Genomic DNA, 12,753 nt, shown 5'->3' with positions numbered 1-12,753 from the left:
AGGGAGCTGGGGGATGGGCATTGAGGCGAGCACTTGGGATGAGCCCTGCGTGTTAACCATATATATTTATTTTTAGAGCAGCAGGCGGGGTGAGAGGAGAGGGAGAGAGAAAATACCAAGCAGGCTCCGCGCCCAGCACCAAGTCCCATGTGGGGCTTGATCCCACTACCCTGAGATTATGACCTGAGTGGAAGTCAAGAGCTGCCACCCAACTGATGGAGCTACCCATTTGCCCCTGTGCCGGGTGTTATATGTAAGTGATGAATCATTAAATTCTGCTCCTGAAACTGGTATTACCCTGTATGTTAACTAATTAGAACTTCAATAAAAAACTTTTAAAAAGGGTCACATGGGTGGCTCAGTGGTTGAGCATCTGCCTTTGGCCCAGGGCCTGATCCCTGCATGGAGCCTGCTTCTCCCTCTGCCTGTGTCTCTGCCTCTCTCTCTGTGTCTCTCATGAATAAAGAAAGAAAGAAAGAAAACCTTAAAAAAAAAACTAAAAAAAAAATCATACTCATTAAAAAAAAACACTACTAGATGATTATTCTCCTACATAAATCTGTACATATTCCTGATTATTTCCATACAATAAGTTCATGGAGATATAATTACTAGATCAAAGGGAATGCACACTTTTAAAAGATTATAGATGATGTTACCAGACTCCACCCTTGAAATGTATTTATTACTTTTCCACCTGCTAATCTTCAACATTGTCAGGCTTGAGGATCTTTATCACCTTTTGAACATTATTATCATCTTCGTCATCTTGTTTTAATTTGCGTTTTGTTGGGGTGGGGAGATGGGGTACCTGGGTGATGGACATTAGGAGGGCACTTGATGTAAATGAGCACTGGGTGTTATGAGACTGGTGAGTCACTGACCTCTACTTCTAAAACTAGTAATACATTATATGTTAATTCATTCAATTCAAAAATTAAAAATTATAATTGTTGTGCCCAAGATTGCGAATCCGAGAAACCATCAAGGAGCCGACACTGATGCAAGCGCATGAGGGTTTATTAGCAAGCTCGAGCTTGGGTCCAAGTATACCCGACACAGCGGAGCAGGGACTTGGACCCCGAAGTGGGTTACAGCTGGGTTATTTATAGGCTGGTCTAGGGGATTTTCAGAAGGGGTGGAGGAATTTCTCAAGTTCTGTTTACATTCTGATATGGGGCTTTAAGGGCATTGAGCTCTGTTCTCATTTTAATATGGGACTTCCTACCTCGGGTGTGGGCTCTGTTGTCTTTCTGATATGGGATTCTCTGCCTAGGGAAATTCTGAGCTCTGTTGTCTTTCTGATATGGGCTTCATTCTGCAGTTTTTTCTATAAAGTTCAGCTCTTATTCACAGGGGCCTAAGATGGCTGTACTTGTGCTAATGCTAAACTTGAGGTGGAATGGCCTTGATTTTTCTCGGCCTCCACATAATTTGCATTTTGTTGACTAAGTATAAAACTGAACATTATTCATATATTTATTAGCTCTATTTTTGTGCATTGCCAGTAAATTACTTGTTTATTTTAAATTTGGGATGTTTATGTTTTAAAAATTACAAGTGTTCTGGGAATCCCTGGGTGGCTCAGCAGTTTGGTGCCTGCCTTTGGCCCAGGGTGTGATCCTGGAGTCCTGGGATCAAGTCCCACGTCGGGCTCCCTGCATGGAGCCTGCTTCTCTCTCTGCCTGTGTCTCTGCCTCTCTGTGTGTCTCTCATGAAGAAATAAATAAAATCTTTAAAAAAAATTACAAGTGTTTTGATACTAATTTGGTGTGAAATATAATTACAAATATTATTACCATTTTTAATTCATGTTTTAATATGGCCTGTGCTGTTAATTTGCTGAAGGAAAAAAAGAAAACTCTCACAGAAAGAAAGAACATGTGATGCCAGATGACTAACATAGCAAAGAATACAATTCATCTCTAAGTTGTTTGTTAAAAGTTTGCTTATTTATTTATTTATTTAAAATATTTTATTTATTTATTCATGAGAGACAGAGGGAGAGAGAGACAGAGGCAGAGGGAGAAGCAGACCCCATGCAGGGAGCCTGATGCAGGACTCCAGAATCATGCCCTGAGCAGAAAGCAGATGCTCGACCACTGAGCCACCCAGGTGCCTCAACTGTAAACTTATTTTGTCAAATTAAAACAGTTGTAATTTTAATTGGAATTGCATTAATTTTATAGATGAACTTAGGGAAGATGGGCATATTTATAAAAATAATCTGTATTTTTTACTTTGTGCTACTTGTGTTATTTAATCTACACGACTCTATTATCATCATCCTCATTGTACAGATGAAGAAACTCATGCATAAAAGAGATTAAAGAACTTGTTGAAGGTCAGGAAACAGGTCCTATGCTCTGTACATCTGTCATATTGCCTCTTCACAATATGGATCTGCTGATCTATAATGACATGCCATTCAGCTTGTCTGCATTACTCCCCCACGTCCCAATCTGCATCTTTATCTTCTGTCAATGAGTAGATACCTACTTAATCCTCCCTTCCTCTGCCATAGCTGATCAGACCAGGGAGTAGGTAGAAAAGCTGGTCCAATCAGATGGTTTCTCCCAGAAATTTGCAATTAGTCTTACCTGGTCTCTTGACCTAGAAAGTGGTAACGCAAGAGTAAAGCAGAGAGAGAGGTTTGACCCACACAGAGGTAGCGCAGAGAAAGCAGGCCTGTAGAGAGGCAGTCAGGCCCTAAGAATCCCATAAGAGAGTGGCAGGGTAGCTGCATGGGATTCTGGGGCTTTCCATGGCCTGTTTTGCCCCTACTAAGACCCTATTGCCCTTTCTGCTCTTGGGGATCTACATAAGGTACCTCTCTTCCCTCAAATAAACTACTTTTTCTTTAAGCTCACCTGAATGACTTCTCTTCCTTTTGAAACCAATTATTCATCTAAAAAAGTGGCCCCGGGCAACCCTGGTGGCTCAGCAGTTTAGCGCTGCCTTTGGCCCAGGGCCTGATCCTGGAGACTGGGAATCGAATCCCACTTCGGGCTCCCTGTGTGGAGCCTGCTTCTCCCTCTGCCTGTGTCTCTGCCTCTTTCTCTGTGTCTCTCTCTGTCTCTGTCTCTCTCTCTCTCTCTTTCTCGTCCCTCATAAATAAATAATAAAAAATCTTTTAAAAAATAATAAAAAGGTGGCCCTTTGATTTACACCCCCCCCCCTTTTTTTTTTTTTTGGTTTCCTAATAGATTTTCTGTTTTTTTTTTTTTTTTTTAAAGATTTATTTATTTATTTATGAAAGACACAGAGAGAAACAGAGAGGCAGAGACACAGGCAGAAGGAAAAGCAGGCTCCACACAGGGAGCCCGACGTGGGACTCGATCCCGGGTCTCCAGGATCATGCCCTGGGCTGAAGGCAGACTCTAAACCGCTGAGCCACCCAGGGATCCCCCTAGCATTTTCTTTACATATATCCTGCACATCTCTTGTTCAATTCATTTCTAAATGTATTTTAATTCTTTTTTTGCTCTTTATAATGGTGATATGTTTATTGGTTTTCCCTTTACATCTTAATCTATAAACATTCTACTTTCATCAATTCAGACTGCTGAATGTCAGTGGTTTGTAAATGTGAATTAGTCTTTCAAATGCATTTTGAAATAGTTTCCTACTAGATATATTTTTCAGTTCTATACTTTCAATTGTTCTGCCGATGATTCATGTGAAGATGATGGTGATTCATCTGATGGAAATGAGCCACAAGGATCCCAAGAAGTATAGAATTTCCTGTAACCTGACTTAAAAAAGAAAGTCTCATATGAATAGAAACTTAGTTTTCAACAACATTTAGCTGATATTAAAACAGATAAAATGAGGAAAGCTATTTTCAATAAGGCCAGTTTTTCAGATACAAAATAATAAAACAATAGAAGGCATTATTTGGGTAAATATTTTGAATACAATAGACCAAAAAAAGATTAATAAGAGAAGTTGATATCTCAGACTTAATATAGGCACATTCTCTTTTATCTAAAACCTTTGGGCCAGATGTGTTTCAGAACTCAGAATTGTTGAGATTTTTAGACAGGAATATAATGCATATACCATATTTTTTGTAATATCTCTGGAGTGTAGAGCAGCATTTTATGATCAAACATGTTGTTGTTCATGCCAACAAGAATGCATTAGTATTAACTCAAAATAGGATAAAATAAAGGCTATATAACCTATATTATATCCGTATATATGTTCAGGTCAGATTTGCTGCCAAATGAGTTTGCCTTAACCATATGAGTAACTTTGGGTTTCTAAAGCTTTTCTGGGGGTACCTGGGTGGCTCAGTTGATTAAGCATCTGCCTTCATTTCAAGTCATGATACCAGGATCCTGGGATCAAGTTCTGCATTGGGCTCCCTGCTCAGTGGAGAGCTGCTTCTCCCTCCTCATTCTCTCTCTCTCTCTCAAATAAATAAATAAAATCTTTTTAAAAAATAAAGCTTTCCTGGATTTTGGAATTTAGGTAATGGTTTATAGACATATGCAAGCAAATACATTCAGAATTAAACATCTGGCCAGCTCTAGGGGTCAGTGAACGAGTTCTTTGAAGTCCTGGCTGTGTTAGATAGTCCTGTGGTTTGGGATGTTTAGTTTGAAGGCAGAGGAGTACACTTTTAGAAAAACAAAGTACAGACTTTGAAATAATTATTGAAAAAGGAATGGGTAAAGTATCTTAACTTGCATTCTTTTTTTTTTTTTTTAAGATTTTGCTTTTTTAAGAGAGAAAGGGAGAGCAGGGAAGGGGGCAGAGGGAAAGAGAGAGAATCTCAAGCAGACTGTGTTGAGTGCAGAGCTTGGAACTGTAGCGGAACTCAATCCCATAACCCTGAGATCATATCCTAAGCTGAAACCAAGAGTCAGACTCAACCAACTGAGCCACCCAGGCACACCATTAACTCGCATTCTTGAGTTTTGTCATCAGTCATTATTTCAGTATGTGGTGTTTTAGTTGAAAAGATTTGCAATAAGCGATAACAGTTCCTTAAAATCTTACCTTAAAAAGTTGCTGTATTTTTCCTTCAACCTATCAATGAAGGTATCCTTGAGGTTTTTATTTCTAGTACATAGACTCCCTTCCTTCCAAATATCCTCTGACTGTGAAGATCTTATTTCAGTTGTCTTTTAAAGTACCCAAATTAAGGAACCAAATCAGTTACTGTATATGTTGAGTGTCTACTCTGTGTTGAACCATGCTAGGTGCTGAGGACACAGTCTGGTGGTAGAGAAGCACACATAAATAGGATATTACAATATCATGAGACAAGTGTTGTGATAAGAGAAAGTACAGTGTGCCACGAAACACCATGTTCTGGGGTGAGGGAAGGAAGGACTGAGGTAAGAAATTAGGCAGGTGAATTGGAGAGGGAAATAAATGTTCTACCAGTGATTTTTTTTTTTAAGATTTTGTTTCTTTATTCATGAGAGACACAGAAAGAGAAAGGCAGAGACACAGGCAGAGGGAGAAGTAGGCTCCATGCAGGGAGCCCGATATGGGACTCAATCCCCAATCCGGGGACTCCAGGACCACGCCCTGGGCCAAAGGCAGGCGCTAAACCACTGAGCTACCCAGGGGTCCCTTAACAGTGATTTTCAAGGTATGGTTGGTTCATGGACCAGTAACAACATCATCTGGGACCTTTCAGAAATGCAGATTCACAGACCATATCACAGATCCACTGAATCAAAAATTCTGAATCAAAACATCTGTGTTTTAATAAGGTTGACCATCCAGAGCGCCTGAGCGGCTCCGTCAGTTAAGTCTCTGACTCTTGGTTTCAGCCCAGGTCATGATCTCAGGGTCCTGAGATCAAGCCCCACATTGGGCTCAAGTCTGCTTGAGATTGTGTCCCTCCCCCTGCTCACATACATACTTTCTCTCAAATAAATAGGCAAAATCTTAAAAAAAAAAAAAAAAAGCCTGACCATTCAAATGATTCTCATGCACCCTAAAGTTTGAAAACCACTGTTCAAAACAGCAAATGTGATAAAACCAGAGTATGCAGGCAAACTTACCATAAATGGGATCTGTATGGGATTGGGGTAGCAGAGAGTAGGGGGGGTCATGGAAATGCCAGATGAGGTTGGAAAGGTAAGCATGCTTTATTTGGGGTCTTATAGGCCATGTTAAAGACTTTGAACTTTATTTATTCAACAAATATTTATTGTATGTCTACATTATGAGTATGATGTACAAAATGGATTCCCTGCTCTCAAGGAACTTAGCCAGATAAGCAAATAAATGTATATGTCAGGTGGTAAAAAAAAATGCTATGACACAACAACTTGGATGAATCTCCAGGGACTTATGCTGACTAGAAAAAGGCAATCCCAAAAGGTTAATACTGTATAATTCCATTTATATAACATTCTTGAAATAACAAAACTATAGAAATGGAGAAGAGATTAGTGGTTGCCAGGGGTGACAGAGGGGGTGGAGGTTGGAGGGAAGTAGGTGTGTCTATAAAAGAGCAACACGAAGCCCTGTGGTGATGGAACTCTGGAAATGTTCTGGATCTTAACTGTATCAATGTCAGTATCCTAGTTGTGATATTGTACTATAGTTTTATAAAATGTGACCATTAGAGGAAACTGAGTAAAGGGCACACAGAATCTATCTATATTATTTCTTACAACTGCATATGAATCTGGGGATCCCTGGGTGGCTCAGCGGTTTAGCGCCTGCCTTTGGCCCAGGGTGCGGTCCTGGGGTCCCAGAATCCCAGGATCGAGTCTCGGAGCCTGCTTCTCCCTCCTCCTGTGTCTCTGCCTCTCTCTCTCTTTCTCTGTGTGTCTAACATAAATAAATAAATAAATCTTAAGAAAAAAAAACTGCATATGAATCTACAATTGTTTCAAAATAAAGTGTTTTTTTTTATACTATAAATATAAATCAGGATAGGAGATTGAAAGAGATGAGAGGATTTATTTTATTTGGGATAGTTGGGAAAGGCCTAGGTGATAAAAGAAGTTAGAGAATTATATATGAATATCTGGAAAATATTAGAAGTATAACGGCCCTGAAAGTATGCTTGGTATGGATAAGGAATAGCAAGGACACTATTATGGATAGAGTGGGCTGAGCAAGAAGGAGAAATGAAGTCAAAGAGTTGATACAGATGGTGGTTGTAGAGACAGATCATATAGGGGCTTATAGGTCACAATTAAAGACTTTTCATTCTGAGTAAAATGGGAAGTTATTTATTTTTTTTTTTAAAGATTTATTTACTTATTTATTCAGAGAGAGAGGGGCAGAGACCTAGGCAGAGGGAGAAGCAGGCTCCACGCAGGGAGCCTGACTCGATCCCGATCCCGGGTCTCCAGGACCACACCCCAGGCTGCAGGCGGCACTAAACCACTGCGCCACCAGGGCTGCCCTAGAATGGGAAGTTATAAAAGAGTTTTAAGCAGAAAAGTAATAATTGAATTTACATTTTAAAAGTATCACTTCACTGGGTAAAAATTTGAGTGAGGGAACCACATAAGTGAGATTATGGAGGTTTGGACTAAGGTGGCAGAGGAGGAGGTAATGAGAAATAGTGTGATTATGATTAAATTTTGTGAGTACAGCTAATTGGACGTTCTGATGGATTGGGTTGGGATGTGAGAGGAGAGGAGTAAAAAATGATTCCAAGGTTTGGGCCTGAGCAAGTGGAAGAATGGTGTTATTACTTTTATGAAACGGAGAAGATGAAAGAGGAGCAATATATGGCAGAAGGTTTAGTTTTGGGCTTGTTGGTTTAGTTTTGGGCTTGTTGAAATGCCTGCAGACATCCCAGTGGAGATATTATATGGCCTGTTGGACATGTAAACACGTCTGGAGTTTGGTTAGAAGTTGGGCTAGATGAAGGGATCCCTGGGTGGCGCAGCAGTTTGGCGCCTGCCTTCGGCCCAGGGCGCGATCCTGGAGACCTGGGATCGAATCCCATGTCGGGTTCCCGGTGCATGGAGCCTGCTTCTCTCTCTGCCTGTGTCTCTGCCTCTCTCTCTCTCTCTATGTCTCTCATGAATAAATAAATAAAATCTTTAAAAAAAAAAAAAAGAAGAAGTTGGGCTAGATGTATGAATTTGGGAGGCAATAGCATATAGATTTTTAAAGTCATGATCTGGATGAGAACTCCAATGATGAGTGTGTATAGATTGGAAGACAGATCTATGGAATGAGACCTGACACTCTGATTTTTAGAGGCTGGGAAGATAAAGGAGAACTCAACAAAGAATACAGAGAAGAAAAGGCCATTGAGATAGGAGAGGAACCAAGGGAGGAGAATATCTGGGAGACCAGGGGAAGATAGTGTTTCAGGAAGAAAAGAACAACCAAATAAGTCAATTGCTACCTATAGGTAGAATGAAGTAAGAACTGAGATTTGTCCTTTAGATTTGATTGCATGGAGGTCATTAGTAATTTTGATAAGTGCAGTTTTGATGACAGTGCGAGGAAGACTGGACTGGAGTGGGCTCAAGGGAGAAAGGAGAGTCACTAGAAATTAAGCATAGACAATTCTTTGGAAGAACTTTGATCATGAGAAAGGAGGTGCAAAGAGAGGAGACAGTAGCTTTATCCTAAGAACAATGGGGGAGTCAATGAAGAACTCTTGGTGTTCATCCTTTCAATGACAGTTTAAAATACTTGATAAGAATGGGCACCTGGGAATCCCTGGGTGGCGCAGCGGTTTGGCGCCTGCCTTTGGCCCAGGGCGCAATCCTGGAGACCCGGGATCGAATCCCACATCGGGCTCCTGGTGCTTGGAGCCTGCTTCTCCCTCTGCCTGTGTCTCTGCCTCTCTCTCTCTCTCCGTGTGACTATCATAAATAAATAAATTAAAAAAAAAAAAAAAAAAAGAATGGGCACCTGGCTGGCTCAATAGGAAGAGCATGTGCTGCTTGGTCTTGGAGATCATGAGTTTGAGCCCCATCTTGGGTGTAGAGATTACTAAAAAAACTAAATAAATTTTAAAAATAATATGTAAATTAGACAAATAAAATACTTGATACGACTGCTTTGTTTATGTGAATTTATTAGCTCTTATATATCAGGAGAGATGACACTAGCTAATATTTTAACTTTATGTACAATGAAACAATGTCATCAAAAGTGAATAACTCACTATTTTAAAAATATTGGATATCAGATTTTGAATGTCTGCTTTAAGTAATAAAATTTGTTCTATACCTGTGTGTGTTCATATACATACACACTTATCCATATATATATATATGTACTATATATGTATATATGTGTGTGTGTATATATATACACACACACATATACATATACTTGTCAAAAATATTTTAAAACCTTTATGTAGATTAATCTTAAAATATTCCTTGTTTCCAGAGAGAAATAGAGAAGTTGAACTAATTTTAGTAATTTTTTTTCCTTAGCGGGAGAGAGAAGTGGTGGGGGAAGAGAGGCAGAGGAGGGGAAGGAGAGAGACTCTTAAGCAGGCTCCGTGCCTGACTCAGGACTTGATCTCATAACCCTGAGATAATGACCAGAGCCAAAATCAAGAGTTGGATACAACCAACTGAGCCACCTAGGTGCCACAGTAATTGTTTTCTAATTTAGATCATTATATTATTGGTTAGATTTCTGCTTTTAATGGACTAGTCTCTTAAAAGGGACAGATATAAAAATGAGAGGTGGGAGGAAGGGGGGATCCTGTGAAGCAGGAGTTTTGGACATTTCTGCCATGTGGGCTGAATAGTATATAAGCCAGTTTCTCAGAGAAAATAGTTCATGTAACATTTACCAAAAATGTACTGTTAAACTACAAGGCTCTGTGCAGACAGATAACCTACCCAAAGCCCTACAGCTTCTAAGTAGTAGAATTAGGATTTGAACCCAGGCGGTCTGGATTGGGAATCTAGGAGTTTCACCACCACTCTTAGCAGATAAACAGAAATTGAGACAGCAAATGGCAAGAGTACCGCTAAAAATTGCCATTGAGAAAGCAAAAAGAGAAGTGATTATAAAGACAACAAACCTGGGTGCATCCCGGGATCCAGAGTAGGACCAAGGCAAAGTCTCTGGAAGGACTGTGAGTTGGTGATTCATCAGGAAGCAGGCAGGGTGTTGGAATTCTCAAATGGCCGACTCCATATGTGCTTCAGGCAATATATGTTTCTGGCTTCTACAAATAAAATGTTTTATCTTCAATTATGTTCTTTTCCATAAATATACAACAGCAGACAACAGACACAAATAACTTACAAAAGCATAGACTTTCATCAAGTATAAGAGTAGCAGCACCATCCTAGGAGTCTAAAGATTTGAGCTTTGTTCATTCATAAATGCTCATGGAAACTTTTGGGAGTGATGGATATGTTCGATATATTTAATACCTTGATTGTCATGTTAGTTTCACAGATGTGTACATATGTCAGAACTTAACACCTTATGTGCAGTTTACAATAAGTCAATTATACCTCAGTAAAGCTGATGAAAATATTGATGGAGTGCCCATGGGGTTGCTGGCACTGGCCCGTAAAGAGGATATAGGCAGAACGTTATCCCTCAAAGGGCTTTTATTCAAGTGTACAGCCCAGACATGCAAGCACACAACTCAGAGCAATGGAGAGGGGCTGTAACATAGAGACCATGTGCTGTGCCTCCGTTTCCTTTTCTAGAATATCTGTGCCCCTACTTCAAAGAATGTGGTAAAAATGTAATGAAAACACTTTGTGACAAATCCTATCAAAACATAAGGGGTTTGTTTTCAAACTAAGATAATTCTTGTTAACTTATTTAGAATCCTTGCTAAGCTGACCATTTTCAAATAATGCCGGCATAAAGTAATCTGAAGGTATTGCATCTATACACAAAATAATAAGAAATTGTTAGACTTGACTTTGCCATTATTATCATGGTAATGTCATTTGTGTGACTTTGGGTAAGTGACTTAACTTCTCTAAGCCTTCTCTATAAAGTGGAGATACTAAAATTGACCTCCAGGATAGCTGTAAAAATTAAATGAAATAATGTACGTTACCTGTTTAATACAGAGCAAATAATGAAAGGTACACCTGATTTGAATTTTTTTTACATTTTATTTTATTTTATTTATTTATGAGAGGCACACAGAGAGGCAGAGACATAGGCAGAGGGAGAAGCAGGCTCCCCACAAGGAGCCTGATGTGGGACTTGATCCCGGATCCCCGTATCACGCCCTAAGCGGAAGGCAGATGCTCAACCACTGAGCCACCCAGGCGTCCCCATTTCTTTTTATTTAAGTTCGATTTGCCAACATATAGTATAACACCCAGTGGTCTGAAATTTTTTAGAGCAAAAACTATTCATTCTTTTTTTTTTTTTTAATTTTTATTTATTTATGATAGTCACAGATTGAGAGAGAGAGAGAGGCAGAGACACAGGCAGAGGGAGAAGCAGGCTCCATGCACTGGGAGCCCGATGTGGGATTCGATCCCGGGTCTCCAGGATCGCGCCCTAGGCCGAAGGCAGGCGCCAAACCGCTGCGCCACCTAGGGATCCCCTATTCATTCTTTTTGAACTAACAGTTTTCACATCTAGTGTTTTCCATTACATTATTTGAACACATAGGAAATTTTTCATAATAAGGTTAATCCCTATAACAATTATCACAATAATTCCAAATTGTGTTCCTGTCTTTTTGTAGTTACAATTTTACGTTGTGGGTCGGAGGATAGAAAAAGATGAAGAGTGGATGGGGTTGGTTGTTACCCTGCAGTCTTTGAGTAATTCAATCTATTTTTATCCCACTTTGATGGCTCCAGATCATTGCAGATAATAGTTTTATCTGTCCTATGAGAGGTTTATTTGGTCCTTTTGTTTTTTGCTTTTGATAGTGGAAGAAATACCGATAAGGTCATTTGGGGTGAAGAAAATATACTTGGGTCATTAGTTCTCCTACTTCAGTGGCTAATCCATAAACCTGAGGTAAGGAATGCAATTTTATTTTTAAACTTTTTTTCTATGAACTTTCTTTTTTTAAATTGAAGCATAGTTGACATACAGCATTTTATTAGTTTCAAGCATACAACATAGTGATTTGACAATTTTATATGCATTAAGTTATACTCACTAAGGTAAGTGTAGTTACAATACAACCTTATTACAGTATTATTGGTAGTATTCACCAGGCTGTACTTTTCATCCCCATAACTTATTTATTTTATAACTGGAAGTTTATGCCTCTTAATCCCCTTTACCTGTTTTGCCCATCCCCCAACCTCTCCCCTCTGGCAGCCACCAGTTTATTCTCTGTATTTATGATTCTGTTTCTGTTTGTTTGTTTTGTTTTTTTTAAGATTCCACATATAAGTGAAGTCATGTGGTATTTGTCCTTCTCTGTCTGACTTCTCTCACTTAGCATAATACCCTTTAGGTCATGTTGTGGCAAATGGCAAGATCTTATTCTTTTTTATAGCTGAGCAATATTCCATTTTATATATATACCACATCTTCTTTATTCATCTGTGGGTGGACACTTGGATTCCTTCCATATCATGGCTATTCTAAATCATGGTACAAAAACATAGGATTGCATATATCTTTTTGAACTGGTGTTTTAATTTTCCTTGGGTAAATACCCAGTAGTGGAATTACTAGATCATATGATACTTCTATTTTTAATTTTTTGAGGAAACTCCATGCAGTTTTCCACAATGTCTGCACCAGTTTGCTTTCCCACCAACAGTGCACAAGGGTTCCTTTTTCTCTACATTCTCATCAACACTTGTTATTTCTTGTCTTTTTGATTTT

The 12,753-nt window shown here is 39.3% G+C and overlaps 1 protein-coding gene across 3 annotated transcripts in view; it reads left to right on the top strand.

The window, feature by feature from the left end:
* Positions 1–12,753, top strand: part of LOC140600323 (uncharacterized) — a 53,024-nt gene that overhangs the window by 931 nt on the left and 39,340 nt on the right. For 2 of the 3 annotated variants that reach the window (XM_072768526.1, XM_072768525.1), the window contains exon 2: positions 11,838–11,928. In XM_072768526.1, coding sequence (XP_072624627.1) covers positions 11,838–11,928 — 91 coding nt within the window. Of the gene's footprint in view, positions 1–50; positions 254–11,837; positions 11,929–12,753 lie in introns of those variants that run through there. The other variant, XM_072768527.1, reaches the window with a different exon arrangement.

Source organism: Canis lupus, chromosome 11 (genome assembly GCF_048164855.1).
Source record: "Canis lupus baileyi chromosome 11, mCanLup2.hap1, whole genome shotgun sequence".
Lineage (NCBI taxonomy): Eukaryota > Metazoa > Chordata > Mammalia > Carnivora > Canidae > Canis > Canis lupus.
The sequence above is the reverse complement of the archived record's forward strand: the minus strand, read 5'-3'. Positions and strand labels throughout refer to the sequence as shown.